The sequence below is a fragment of the Cololabis saira genome, chromosome 14 (assembly GCF_033807715.1).
Source record: "Cololabis saira isolate AMF1-May2022 chromosome 14, fColSai1.1, whole genome shotgun sequence".
Taxonomy (NCBI): Eukaryota; Metazoa; Chordata; class Actinopteri; order Beloniformes; family Belonidae; genus Cololabis; species Cololabis saira.
In genome coordinates this window covers 11,272,475-11,286,816 of record NC_084600.1, presented here as the reverse complement: position 1 = coordinate 11,286,816, position 14,342 = coordinate 11,272,475, and the positions used below count along the sequence as shown (strand labels likewise).

General features: G+C 39.2%; 1 protein-coding gene across 2 annotated transcripts in view; it reads left to right on the top strand.

Annotated features, from left to right (window-relative positions):
- The window catches only part of LOC133459579 (ephrin type-B receptor 4a-like), a 67,191-nt gene that overhangs the window by 42,152 nt on the left and 10,697 nt on the right, over nt 1-14,342 (top strand). For both annotated transcript variants that reach the window (XM_061739669.1, XM_061739668.1), the window contains 7 exons: nt 414-566; nt 4,250-4,585; nt 7,927-8,051; nt 9,633-9,798; nt 10,960-11,059; nt 13,326-13,390; nt 13,553-13,666. In XM_061739669.1, coding sequence (XP_061595653.1) covers nt 414-566; nt 4,250-4,585; nt 7,927-8,051; nt 9,633-9,798; nt 10,960-11,059; nt 13,326-13,390; nt 13,553-13,666 — 1,059 coding nt within the window. The remainder of the gene's footprint in view (nt 1-413; nt 567-4,249; nt 4,586-7,926; nt 8,052-9,632; nt 9,799-10,959; nt 11,060-13,325; nt 13,391-13,552; nt 13,667-14,342) is intronic.

Here is a 14,342-nt window from a genome sequence, read left to right as displayed (position 1 = left end):
ATTAGTTGGCTCAGTGTCAGGCCGGCCTTTTTCTACTTGTTGAGTGTCACAGTCGTGTTTTTGGCCTGACAAAAGACTTGAAAAGTACCTGGAGGCAAGAAAAGGTTCTTTACAAAGACTCCCACTTGGCAGGTCTTATTATTCAGATCTGGTTGGAGAGCATTGATGATAAGCAGCTGTCAGTGGCAGGCAGGTTATTTCTGCAAATTGACTGTTAGTAACAGCCTCATTACTGTGATTGTCTCAGTTTATAGCTGTCATTACATGAATCTGTCTGTCAAACATCTGGTGCCTAGGTAGGCGGAAAGAAAATGGAGATATAAACTTACAGCTTGACCCAGGTCTGTTTGTAGTAAAACTAGTGAAAATAATGATCATAATCTAATTCTCTCTTGGGCTTTCGTCCTCTTCAGCTTGTCCTGTTGGCGAGTTCAAGTCGGGAACAGAGGGACATTGTAGAGACTGTCCAGAAAACAGCCACGCCATTCTTGGGGGGGCGTCGTTGTGTTCGTGTCGTCCTGGGTTCCTGCGGTCAGAATCCGACTCTCCGGACTCCCCCTGCACTGGTGAGTACACACAACACAGCCGTGAATCCACACACAGATATGGAGCTGCTTAACAACGGTAGCATCCACTGACGGGTTTCTCCCCCGCACCTTGTTTTTAGCACCTTTGGTGTTATTTTTCTTTTCTTTTGGTGTCATTTTAACCAGACTTCCCTAAGTTCCTTTGTGCTGCTGCTGGGCTTTGAGACGTCTTTTGTGACGATAACAAGGGGGTGTAGGGGCGTTCAATCTGAAGGGAAGGACGTGTTGAGGGTCTCAAGTGACACCTCCATGTGGATTCAGGAATTTCAGCTCAGCCACATTCTGGATGTGTGAATGAGAGGCAGTTGGAATGAGCCGTCAGACCACGGGAAACAATGGGAAACTTAGGCCACGTTTACACATAGCCGGGTATTTACAAAAACGGATATTTCCCCATCTACGTTTTGAAAAATATCATCATTTACACGAACCCGCATAAATACGCTGTTAAGGTGCTATGAGCATCCAAACCTACAGGGGGCAGTATAACGAGAAGATAAAGTCATGCTAGCCAATCAGAATCCTGGAAAAAAACATCAACAAATGACACGAGTAACTTCCAGTTACTTCCAAGATGGAACGAGAGTCTTTTGTTTGGAGTGACAGAGAAGTGGAGTTACTTTTAAGTGTGACGTTGGCATATAAAACAGATAAAATACAAAAAAACATTGACGGTGGCCAAACAAATTGTAAACACAAGTCGCACACATGACGCTGCAGGAATATTTTTCTTATTTCTAGTTAAAATGTCTCATTTTTAGTCAAAGAATCTCAATACACTTAAAACATGAGTCATCACCAGATAAATAACTTGTTATTTGACAATTTTCACCTGTTTCAAGTAAATTTTCACTTTTTTCTTGTTTTAAGTGTAATGAGATTTTTTTGACTAAAAATGAAACATTTTAACTAGAAATAAGACAAATATTCTTGTTAAGATTTTGAGTTTTTGCAGTGTGGTGACGTTTCTGTGGCATAATTAGACGTTCTGAAGCCTAAATCTCAGTTTCCCTCTGTTTACAAGCAAACGTGAAGACAGAGTTTTTGAAAATCTCCACTTTGGCCGGAGTTTTCAGAACTGATGGTTTTTGGTGATTTTGAGCTTCGTTTTCGTGTAAACGAACGGCCAAAACGCATGAAAACGCCACTGTTTTTGCTACGTGGAAACGGGGCCTTAGCATCAGGTTGTTGACTTGCTTTGTTTTCTGCATGTGGGATTTAAATGCCAACTCAGCTAAGCATCCACCAGTTCTATTATTAGTGATACTTTTAAGATAAGATAAGTTTATAAGATACGATTATCCTTTATTTCTCCCTCAATGGGGAAATTCACTTTGTGCAGCGGCAGGGGAGGGGTAAAAAAGTAAAAAAAATATATAATTACGAAATATAAACAGTATGTACATTGGAATGAAAAATAAAAAGTAGTGCAGTACGGGAAAGAAAGAAAAACAGTGCAAAAAAAAAGCAGGTAGGATGTGTTTTAATTGCAAAGACCTAATTTTCAACCACTTAATTGGAACATTTCTATTAACAAGTGTGTTGTTGTTGTTGATTGCCAATGCAATTCATTAAATGACATATTTTCAATTAATATGCAAAACCTTTTTTTATTATTTTCTCAGTGACCTGTTGATATCAGTAAAACCAGCACTGAATACTAATAACATTTGTCACATCATGAAGAAGAAGGAAAAAAAAAAAAGCTCCTTTTTCCCGAATGTTGAATTCTGAATTGACTCTCACCCAGATTGAGGTGATGTTGTCCTACTTGAATTTTCAATGAGACCACCATAAGCACTAAAGTTCCCCGCAGGCTCCGTGACAAAGCTGGGTCTCCTTGGCAGGAAGTGATACTGATGCACAGAGCCCGACTTGTCTTGCTATTTAGCTATGCTTGGCCTGAGGCGATAGCTATCTTCTTACAATTTTCAGACGACGATCATTATCATCCCATTTTAGATGAAGGTAATTGCACCAGTTAAATTCTGAAAACCGTACGCTCCTGCTGTGACACAGGCCCGCTGCGTGAGCATTGTTCTGCTGTGTGGCTGGAAGTGCAGATGGAATATAATGTTTTCAGCTTTTATCCCAAATTGTAAACAAGTAGTCTGTGCAGGTCATGGAAAGGTAAAGCGGCAAAATTGCACTCCAGATAATAAAAGAGCAGGTATAGGCACCAGGATTACATAAAAGTTGAGTGACACTAGAAGATGAAATCTGATTTGACTTTTTTCAGAGAATAACAAGTAATCATTATATTCAAAAGGCAGAAATCACCGGGAAGGTTTCTATAATGGCGCAGCTTATTCAGAATAACAGATTTTAAAATTGTGACACTTGAAACTGTCTGCAGTGCTGTTGTTAGGAGGTGGAAACGGCATTTACTAAAATGGTTTGACATTTAGTGAGATATTTGCTTCCTTTATAGTTTGATAATATTAATAATACTGCTTTCCCGTCTGCATGGTAAACAGTATACACAGACACGTAAAAGGCAAAGTAGAGGGCTTGAATGACAAATTATCTTCCGACTTGAAGTACTTAATCAGGGCTGGGGATCGATTCAAATGTCAAGAATCGATTTGATTCCTAAGATTCAGAATCAATTATCAAGATTTGATTCGATCCGATTCCGATATTGATTTGGGTTAGTGTTATTAAAACAGTTTTTTGAGCTGTTGCATAAATTAAATGACTGTGTAGTTATGCAACATATGAATACTAGTATTATATTGAGATTCAACAGCCAGTATTGGCAACTAATAGAATAGAAGACTTTATTGATCTCCCAGAGGAGAAATTCAATCGTGCAGCAGCCAAACACACACACGCTCAACGGTTTATACAAAAAAATTAAAATAGAAATAACCAATAAATAGCTAAATAATTAGAAAAAAGAGCAATATAAAATGTAGAAAAATGAGCAATGTACAAGAGAAAAAATAGTAAACACAAAAAAACTGATAATATTTACATGTGCAAAAATACGTGAGGTACTTAGCAGGCAAAGGTTATTGCACTTTCAAAGAGACAGGTTATTGCACTCGGGTGGCTACAGTTGGTTATTATAAAGTCTGATGGCTGTGGGGATGAAGGATGCTGTAAGGACCAATCAGCTCCCAGAATGCTGATAGAACTGCTTTCAGAAACATCATGTGGGTCAGAATTATCAAACAGATCCAGGGCAGCAAATAGAGGTCCTATGAAATTGCTTTTATTTTTTCCCACATTCGGTTTTAATTTTCTCAATTTTCGGTGTATTTCGGTTTTTAATTTTTGAGGATTTGGTTTTTAGCATTTTATGCAAATGTAACCCCAAGACAGTATATAAAGTAATGAAATATAGACAATTTATGCAATTATAACTGAAAACCTTAATGTTTTCATACCTTTAAACATATTTAAAGGCAAAAACATGGCACCAGTTATTCTTGTGTCCAACAAAACATTCCTTTTTTGGGCATAAACAAAAAAATACCAAAAGTTGTAATGTAATGATGAAAAAAAAAATTGATCTTTAGACATACAGATCGATTTTTAGGAATAAATATGAAAATCGATTTAGAATCGGAAAATCGATTTTTTTTTTCAACACGGGCCTATACTTAATACAAACAATGAGGAATTAATGTAACTTTTAAAAATGTCTGTGACTGTAGAAATCCCCTCGGCACCGCGGGGCATCATCCCCTTCATCAACGACACCACGCTGAGCCTGGAATGGAACGAGCCTCTGAAGAACGGAGGCCGGACGGACCTGAACTACGCCGTCCGCTGCTCCGTGTGCAGGAAGCCCCGGGGCCTCTGCCTGCCCTGCAGGGACAGCGTGAGCTACCGGCCGGAGCAGGAGGGCCTGCTGGCCCGCAGGGTGGAGGTGTGGGGCCTGCTGCCTCACACCACCTACACCTTCACCATCCAGGCCCTCAACGGCGTCTCCCACCTCAGCACCAAGGAGGCGGCTAGTGAGAGCATCAACATCACCACCAGCCACGAAGGTGAGCGTTTCAACTTGTTCTTATGCTTGTTTTAGCAGGCCTTGCTTTCCAGACCTACCTTTAGGATTTTATAGTTTAGTTTAGTTTTAGTTTAGTTTATTGTTTATTATTTTGCACAGTTTTAAAAATATACAGGAAATATAAAATATAAATACTATAGGTGCAGGAAGAGGCAAAAAACCCAATGGGCTTATTTGAAGCCTCCACCGAAGATATTAAAATTTCATGTGTTATAAAGAACACAAGATTAACATACAAAAACAGAAAGTATAACTACACAAAGGTGATGGCAAACTAATAATGCAATATATAAATAATAAAGAATAAAGACAAAAAAATAAGTGTGTGTGAGTGTGCATGGGATATTGTTTTTACAACTTATATTACTTATATTGACTCCTGAGCAAATAAGACGATACATGTCACTATGAGTGAAACACAAGAAAAAAAAAAAAAAGAACATGGATACACTAACAACATTACATTGGGAAAACAGTTACAAAACAGCAGTCAAGTGGTCCTTCAAATATCTTTTGTAACATTTCAAAGAGGAAAGGTCTTTGCCATGTGGGAAAAATCATTCCACAATTTAGTCTCTAAATCTCACAGAAAATTGACCTCTGCAAGTGAGAAATTTAGGAGGATGAAGATCTGAGCCTGAACCTGTGAATTTAATTTAAAGTTATACTTTTAAACTCTTTTAGTGTGTATTTTAACCTCATAGGCCCAGTCCCAATACACCCACACTACCCCTACTTTTCAGCACTACCCCTAAATTTTGCGCGTTCCCGTGAGGGTAGTGGTGTCCCAATTCCTCTTTGCATCTAGGGGGAGTGCACATATCGAGGGCTAGTGGGTATGAATCTAACCCTTCAGAGCGAGGGTTTTCAGATGCACACTAGCTGACCTAGGGCCAGAAAAATTTCCCAGAATGCTTTTCATCGTCATTTGAGGACTGAATCAAACAAAAAAACATGGCGGACATTTCTTATTTTTTAGTGAATAAAATCAATATTTTGAGTTAGTTTCTGCCTAAAAATGCGTTTTGATTACATTTCTAGCGAGAAATATATATTTTACTTTCATAATATTCACTCAGTGAATGTACATAATCACTTGCTTGCTCGCTTTTTCAGATCTCGCGCGCGCCGTACGCCGTACCCTACGCTGTAGGCTCTGCGTCGATTTAACGCGGAACCATAAATCAGCTCCCGAGTTCTCATCCCGAAAACATCAGATCAAACTTCTTAACAGGCGTTATTTGGATAAACTGAGCCAAGGTTGGGGATCTTAACGGTTACTTTTACGCCTGAAAAAATATTAAAACTTAATAAAGTGGCATATTAACAGCGCTACAGCGGAAATTAAAACAGCTTTTAGCTCTGGGCTTCCTGATATGGTGTGACGTTTGTGCAAACGTAACTACGCAGTCGCTTACGTACCCGAACGTAAACCACGCAGTGACGTAGCAAGTGGTGTCCCAATCCCTAGGGAAGATTACAAGGGCCCTACTCATTTTTAGGGCTAGTGGTAGAAAGTAGGGGGTGTATTGGGATTGGCCCATAGCCTTATCTTATCCTGCTTTCATTTAGCTTTTAATTCCAGTGTTTCCTCATGAGGAGCCTCCATGCTTCAACTTCAACTTCATTTTATTATCCCCCAGAGGGGAAATTCGCTTTACAGGGGGGGAAAACCAAGAAACATAAAACATAAAAGGCACAAAAACACAGAGCACATTCACACAGCTAGGACACAGCACACAAAGTACACACAAATACCCTGGGGGGGGATGACTGAGGATGTAGTGTGGAGAGTGGGGAGTGGAGTTCACAGCTGTTCATTTATTGAGTTTTAAATTAAGTTGGGTGATGGCGTGAGTTATAAAAGAATTTTTCAGTCTGTTTGATTTGGTCCTGGGCAATCTGAATCTCCTGCCAGAGGGTAAGAGTTCAAACTGGGCATGGAGAGGATGGTCAGGACACTGTAGGATGTCCTGAGCCTTGGATGTTTCCCTCCTGCCAAAGACAGTAGGCGAATCAGGGAGGGCAACACCAATGATTTTGCTGGCAACTTTGACGATGTGTTCCAGCCTCTTTTTATCTCCTAGTGAGAGGCTACCAAACCAGGAGATAATGGCGAATGTCAGGACAGATTCAATCACAGAGTGATAGAACATGGTCATTAATTTGTTGCACACTCCGAACCGGTTAAGCATCCGGAGAAAGTGCAAGCGCTGTTGTGATTTTTTTATACACAACATCTGTGTTCTCATTAAAAGACAACTTGTTGTCGATGACCACACCCAAGTACTTAAAAGTTGTGACTCGCTCCACACTCTCCCCTTTAATTACTGTTAAGGGTTGTGGGTTTGGGTTCCTCCTCAAATCTATGCACATGCTGGGAGTGACTCTGGCCTGCAGGGGGTCGTCCTGGGGTCGTCCTGGGGGTCGTCCTAGGGGTGGTTCTGGCCTGGATGGTGGTGGAGCTCTGCACCACGGCTTCACCGCTGTGGTGGGGTCCTCTATCCGTCCGGGGGGGATGGTCTCTGTGTTAGGGCTGGGCGATATGGAACAAAAGTCATATCTCGATATTTTCTAGCTGAATGGCGATACTCGATATATATCGATATTTTTTCTGTGCCATAATTGGGGTTTCCCCCAAAGCATTATAGCATAGCATCTCTGTTAGCTTCATTTTTTTCTGAGGCAAACCCTTAAAAAAACAGTCAGTTTTAATACAAAGCCTCGTGCCAAATGTCACACAGGTTCCTTTATTAACAGAGGTCTGCACAATATCAAAATGTATAAAACAAATGAAATAAAAATAAACTGCCTGCATATATAGAATAAAAATGCTTCTTGAATAAAATAAAACAAATATCCCTTTCCTGCATAACAATGAAATTAAAAAACACTGTGCAATTAATACAATGTAGACAGTAACAGGCAGACTTTTCCACTGAGGTTGACAGTTGTGCAAATAACAAAACATTTGTGCAAATCTCAAATAAAACATTCAAGTCAATTTGTCACAAAATAAGCTATATCAAAATCGTAAAAATTATTATTATTTTTTTTAATAATCGATATAAACGATATTGTCTCGTACCATATCGCGTTTGAAAATATATCGATATATATTAAAATCTCGATATATCACCCAGCTCTAGGAGGGGGGGCATTATTAAGTTTTATGTTTTATGTAAAGCGCTTTGCGTTGCATTTTTATTTGTATGAAAAGCGCTAAACGAATAAAGATTGATTTGATTTGAAGGGGATGAGGTAAGATGATTAAAAATCTGATTTTCACTGGTGTCTACAATCCTGTCATCATCCCTCCAGTGCCATCGCTGGTGTCTGTGATTGGGAAGAGCGACTCCACCGAGAGCAGCCTGACTCTGCACTGGTCCGTCCCCGCTCAGGCTCACAACAACATCATGCAGTACCAGCTGCGCTACTGTGAAAAGGTAACTGGGAACAGCTTTTTCACTTTGCCGATCATGAACTTTTCAGGTTTCAGGATTTTGTTTGCAGCCTCTGGATTAGAAAGTACTCTTGTAGGGCTTTTCCACCAAAGCGGTTCCAGTACTAGTTCAGTCCAACAACCAAGCAACCTCTGGGAGTTTAAAACATATGGCGCTTTTTCACTAGCACCTACTCTGCTCTACTCATCTCAGCTCAGCTCGACTCAACTCAGCCTGGATTCTTTTCCATAACAATCCAGCACCTGGAGCAGAAGTAGGAGGTTGGAGTGAAGCTGCTGTGACGTATTTGATTGTGTATCTAAACGGAGAAGACAACAACACTAAAGATGTAGAACCTGGAGGAGATGATAGATGTGCTGCTGGGTCTGTGGCTTGTGTTCAATATCAAGTTAAAAAATGAGAGTGAGAGAAGCTTCAAGCGGCAACACTTTTTAATTTTTGTTAGTTTGTCTCTGCGCTGCTGAAAAGTCAGCTGGAGCCGTGAGCAGCTATGAAGAGACAGAGCTGCTGGTAGATCTGGTCGTTCCTTATCACCGTCTAGATCCCTTTTTAATTCTCTCCTCAGCACCAGGTTTATGAACATCTGCACCTCAGAGTTGGATCATGAAACAGACTTTTGCTGCCATTGCTGGTTGAATAAAATGAACCAGAATCCGTCAGAGTCTCTTTCTCTGATTTCCTCCTCCTGACTCAGACGTCTGACTCCAACCCCCCGACCAATCGGTGGCCTGTAGTGTGATGATGTCAGATACAGCCGACTCAGCAGCTTAGAACCTCGGCAGAATAGTTACAGAAAAGTATCTACTCGGCACGTTAGACCCCTGGAGGAAAAGAACCAAACCGAGGCGAGTCAGGCTGAGTAGGTGCTAGTGGAAAAGCGCCAATATATGACCAGGAAGTTCTGGATGCATTCTTACTAATTTAATTTACTAATTTAATGGCAAACACATGACTCTGAAAAGACTTACTTTCGTCCTGAAATGTAAAGGCCGTCGACGCTGATGGCGGAGAGTTGCATGAGGTCAATTCCAGACTGCATACAGGATATTTAGGGCCAGGGTTATTGTCTGCACATACAGAAATTCCATTTTGAATTTCACGCTCCTTTTACGCTCCTGGTTCCACTTTAATGACGTAATAAACGTAATGTCCGGTGCTCTCCAGAGTAGCAGGGAAAGTAAAGCACTTCTTTGTAGAACCTGTTTGGAACTGGCTCTAGCACTAGCACTGATTCTGAGTTGGTGGAAGAGCCCCATCACGGTGCCACTGTAGGGTTTGGGTTGGTGTGGCATTAAAATCACAACTGCCTGGAGCCTTTTGAAATCAATCCTCAACATAGTTCACATTCTTCTTGATTGAAACTGTTTTCATTGTGGTGGTTTTTTTTTTTGCGGAAAATGAAAATCCTATTTTAGTTTAAAGCCAGCTCAGTTTCAGATGTAAAAGCTGCAGATGGGAGGCCCACGAAGGATCTTCTGGGTGTGATTTAGAGCTTTGTTTTTCTTTGAAAGTCCAGTGTTATTCTCCCATGGAGCCTGGCTAACTCCAGCTTTCTCTGGGTAGGAGAGACGCAGCGATGATCAGTGCTTCTACACGGAGAGTAACATGAACCAGATCGTGCTGACGGAGCTCCGCAGGGCCACGCAGTACGAGGTGCAGGTCCGGGCTCGCACCCTGGCCGGCTACGGCAGCTTCAGTCCAGCAGCCACATTCCACACCCTGCCGGACGGTAAGGACACATTCCTACATTTATCCCTGACATCAGGGGTCTGCAATTTTAACAAAAATTATTTGTGAGAGTAAAAAAACAAATAAGTAAATAATATAAATTATTGGATAATAACTGGATCAACTGCCAGGTGGTAACGACGGCAACTGAGATTCAGAGAAGAGCCGGCTACCGCAAGACGGCGACATGAGTGATTTTGTCATTTCTTTTAATTTATTTGGTGAATTTAACAATTTTGATGACTGGGGTGAAGAAGAGGAGAGAAAAGAAAATAGCCGAGCGGACGAGAATATCTCCCGTTACCAAAGAAACTGAGTTATGGCTTGTTAAAAAACGTTGTATATTTACCAGGTTCCAACGGCTGCAGACAAGAGATTAATACATTAACATAAATATATATATATATATATATATATATATATATATATATATATATATATATATATATATATATATATATGTATATGTATATGATTGAGAAAACTCCATTAACAGGCGATAATAATCTACCTTTGACAATAACTATTTAGTCTACAACTCTACATAAATGATTCCCATGACGTGAGTCATGTGACTAATGTCAACTTTAGAGTGAAAAAACGAGCTAGCTAGCTGTTTAAGAAAAGAGAATTCGTTGCTGATTGACTTGGCTATTTCATATTTAACGCTAGTTAGACCTGATGGATCAATTTGTGACAATAATTCGGAATTATTTAATTCGGAATAATTAATTCCCAATGAAAAAACCTCATGTAACCGTGGCCATTCAAAAGTTATTATAAGCCAGGCGTAAAACTTGACACATTAAAAAAAAAAAAAAGGGAAAAAATAAGAATTCCAAGCGGGGGTCCCTGCTCTGTTTTTCTCTCATCCAAGGGGTCCCTGGGCTAAAAAAGGTTGAAACCTCCCTACCTTATATAATTTTCATTACATTTTTTTGTTTAATTTTTAAGATTCTTATCTGCGTAATCAGACCATATACAAATTCTTGTTAAGAATGTCCTTTTACTGATTGTCTGTCTTGTCATTAAAGATGCTAAATGCTAATTTTTTCCTTAAAATTTTATGTTCTACCAATGTAATACTATTAGTACATTTGGTTTTTTTTCTCCAACTTTCTGTATTTCTTACATGTGTCTTTTATTGTGTCTTCTCTCTCAGGACATGGCTCTGCTTCGCAGTTCTTGATACCGGGCATCCTCATCGGCGTTGGGATGCTGCTGCTCGTAACCTTCGTCCTCGTAGCGGCCTACTGCATACGGTGAGAACGTGGGAAAAGGAAGAGAACCAGAAAAGAAGATAGATTTGCAGGGAAAGAAAGGTCACAGTAAAACAGGAAAAAAACTGGCAACAACCGTGACCCCAATTTTGCAGTTTGCCACCACTTTGTTCTTTTGTTTATAGATATTGTGACTTATCAACAGTGGCTTTGCACTTTGTTACCCACACCTTCCCCCCCCGACTCTCACACAGCTCAGACAGAAAGCAAAGCTCGTGATTTCTTTCGCTTACACAGCTAAAAGCTATCCTGCTCATTAGAACATTTTCCTCAGGCTTCATTGTTTGAATAAATAGTCCTGGATGCCATCACGGTGAGAGAAAGAGAGAAAGTGCCTGCGTTTCTGTAAGAGAAGGATGACGATAGAGGGAGAGGGCAGGGAAAGACAGGATGCAGGCGTCCCAGCCCTGTTTCCACAGGACAGGAGAACAATAGCGGTGACCTTGTGACATGTGTAAACACACATATACACACTCACACGAACCCGCGGCCCAGGCCCAGACCTGCCACTAACGGAGGGTGGGGCTTTCTGGCTATTTTAGGCGTCTGAGGTGGGAGAGGGATGGTGGACGGCAGGGATCCAGCAGCTAAAGGCTCGTCTCAGTTTGTGCCAGGAAAATTATTATAACGGAGCGCCTTGTGTCTTTAGTTTAGTTTAGTTTATTTATTTAGCAATATAAGACAAATTGAACAATAAATGTAAAAACATTGAAATAACATGCAAAGAAAGGAAGAAGCCTGGTGGCTTATATACAGGACTGTCTCAGAAAATCTGAATATTGTGATAAAGTTCTTTATTTTCTGTAATGCAATTAAAAAAACAAATATATATACATATATATTTTATACTAGTATCTGTCAGAGACAAAGCATTCAGTTTCTGGACCAAATGCAACGATCAGTTGTGAAACTTTTGAGTGCTGTAAAGATGATAGTGTTATATGTGAAATTGGGTGGACCATACAGGACTGTCTCAGAAAATTAGAATATTGTGATAAAGTTCTTTATTTTCTGTAACGCAATTTAAAAAAAATAAAAATAAATGTCATACATTCTGGATTCATTACAAATCAACTGAAATATTGTAAGCCTTTTATTATTTTAATATTGCTGATTATGGTTTACAGTTTAAGATTAAGATTCCCAGAATGTTCTAATTTTTTTAGATAGGATATTTGAGTTTTCTTAAGCTGTAAGCCATGATCAGCAATATTAAAATAATAAAAGGCTTGCAATATTTCAGTTGATTTGTAATGAATCCAGAATGTATGACATTTTTGTTTTTGTAATTGCATTACAGAAAATCACAATATTCTAATTTTCTGAGACAGTCCTGTAGAATCCTTTCCATATATGAATAAAAAACAAATCAAAAGCAAACAAGGGGGAGTAAAAAAAACAAAAAACATAAAAGAAAATGTAACTCAGATTAAATAATAAACACTACAAAGATTAATTAAACAATAAGAAAGTGATTTAAATGTTTTTTGAATATTGGCAAGGATGGTGATGATTTAAGAGATGTATTGAGTGAATTCCACAAGTGGGGGCGTCTGAAAGTGATGAAAGATTGATGTTTACATGTTCTACAAAACGGTAAATTAAAATCATCTTTGTGCCTTGTGGCATAAGAACGAATATCGGAATTAACACAAAAGAAATGATGAAAAGAAGAAGGAGGATTTTGTCGAGGAGCAGCAGCACCGAGGACGGCTGGGATGTTCATCATTACCACAAGTCATCTTGTATTGTGATTATCAGATTTCCGAGGATTGTTTAAAGCCAGTGAAAGGTTTTCTAAACAAGGCTGCTGCTGTGTAAAGAATAAATGCAGTAAATAAAAGCCATGAAGGTGTATTTTAAACAGAACCGCTCTCTGAAGCTTTGGCTGGAGAGGACGGGTCTCTCGTTAAATTGGGATCTCAGTGAGCTAATATAGCAGAGTATGCCCCAAGGGGATCCATAAGCTATGATATTACATCAATTCCTTGATGCATCATGGACATAAACATTAATCCAAAATAACTGTGAAAGTGTGTGTTTTGGGTTTTTTAAAGCTCCAGCTTTTGAGGTTTTGTGTTATTGTTAAATCACCTGAATAGTCACATTGTTAGATAATGGATTTACATCTCATTGGCCTCATAAAGCATTCCGAATACTTGCCAAAGAACACAATTAAATGTCAATTCGACAACGGCTTCGCCGTCCTAATCTTGTTATATTTATGTCTATCTCTTTGTACCTGCAGGCGACACAGCCGCATAAAGGATCCGTCGCTGAGTGACAAAAACAGCCAGTACCTCGCCGGCCAAGGTAACTCATCAAGGACATGCACACCCAATCTCACATGAACAATTTACAACTTGTGCACGGCAAGGAAATCAGTTTTTAAGTGACTGGCCTCGTTGCTGCTCAGTGTTCTCTAATATCCCTCTGCTTGCCTTTCCCACGGCTCTGTTTGTCCGTCTCTCCCAGGGGTCAAGGTTTATATCGACCCTTTCACCTACGAGGACCCTAACGAGGCGGTGCGAGAGTTTGCCAAGGAAATTGATGTTTCTTTTGTGAAGATAGAGGAGGTTATCGGTGCTGGTAAGCTTTTCCCACTAATACATGTGCACGCTTTTGTACTGGTTGCCCCCTTTTCTTCACTATGCTTTAGTTTTTTTTTGCCAGTGTTCTCTTTAGAAATAACATATTTAAAATATATTTATAATTTACTAAAAAAAACAAAGCGTTTTATCACTAAAAAATGCTGTTGTTTTTTTCCCTAGTTGCTGTTTTTAATTGTTTTATTCTCTTTTCTGCCATATCTTGACTTTTTATCCCTTTTATCTCTTATCTTGATTTTATTATTTCTGTTTCCTTTTAATTATCAAACTGTAGCACTTTGAGATTTTCAGTAATGTAAAGTGCATTATTACGAGTATTAGGGCCAAACTAGACAAAAAAAAAGGAAATTACAAGAATAAAGTCATAATGTTGCGAGAATAAAGTCGTTATATTATGAGAATAAAGTCGTAATATTATGAAAATAAAGTCCTAATATTACAAGAATAAAGTCCTAATATTATGAGAATAAAGTCGTAACATTACGAGAATAAAGTTGTAATATTATGAGAATAAAGTCGTAATATTATGAGAATAAAGTCGTAATATTACGAGAATAAAGTTGTAACATTACGAGAATAAAGTCGTAATTTATGAGAATAAAGTCGTAATATTATGAGAATAAAGTCGTAATATTATGAGAATATCATTTATGAGA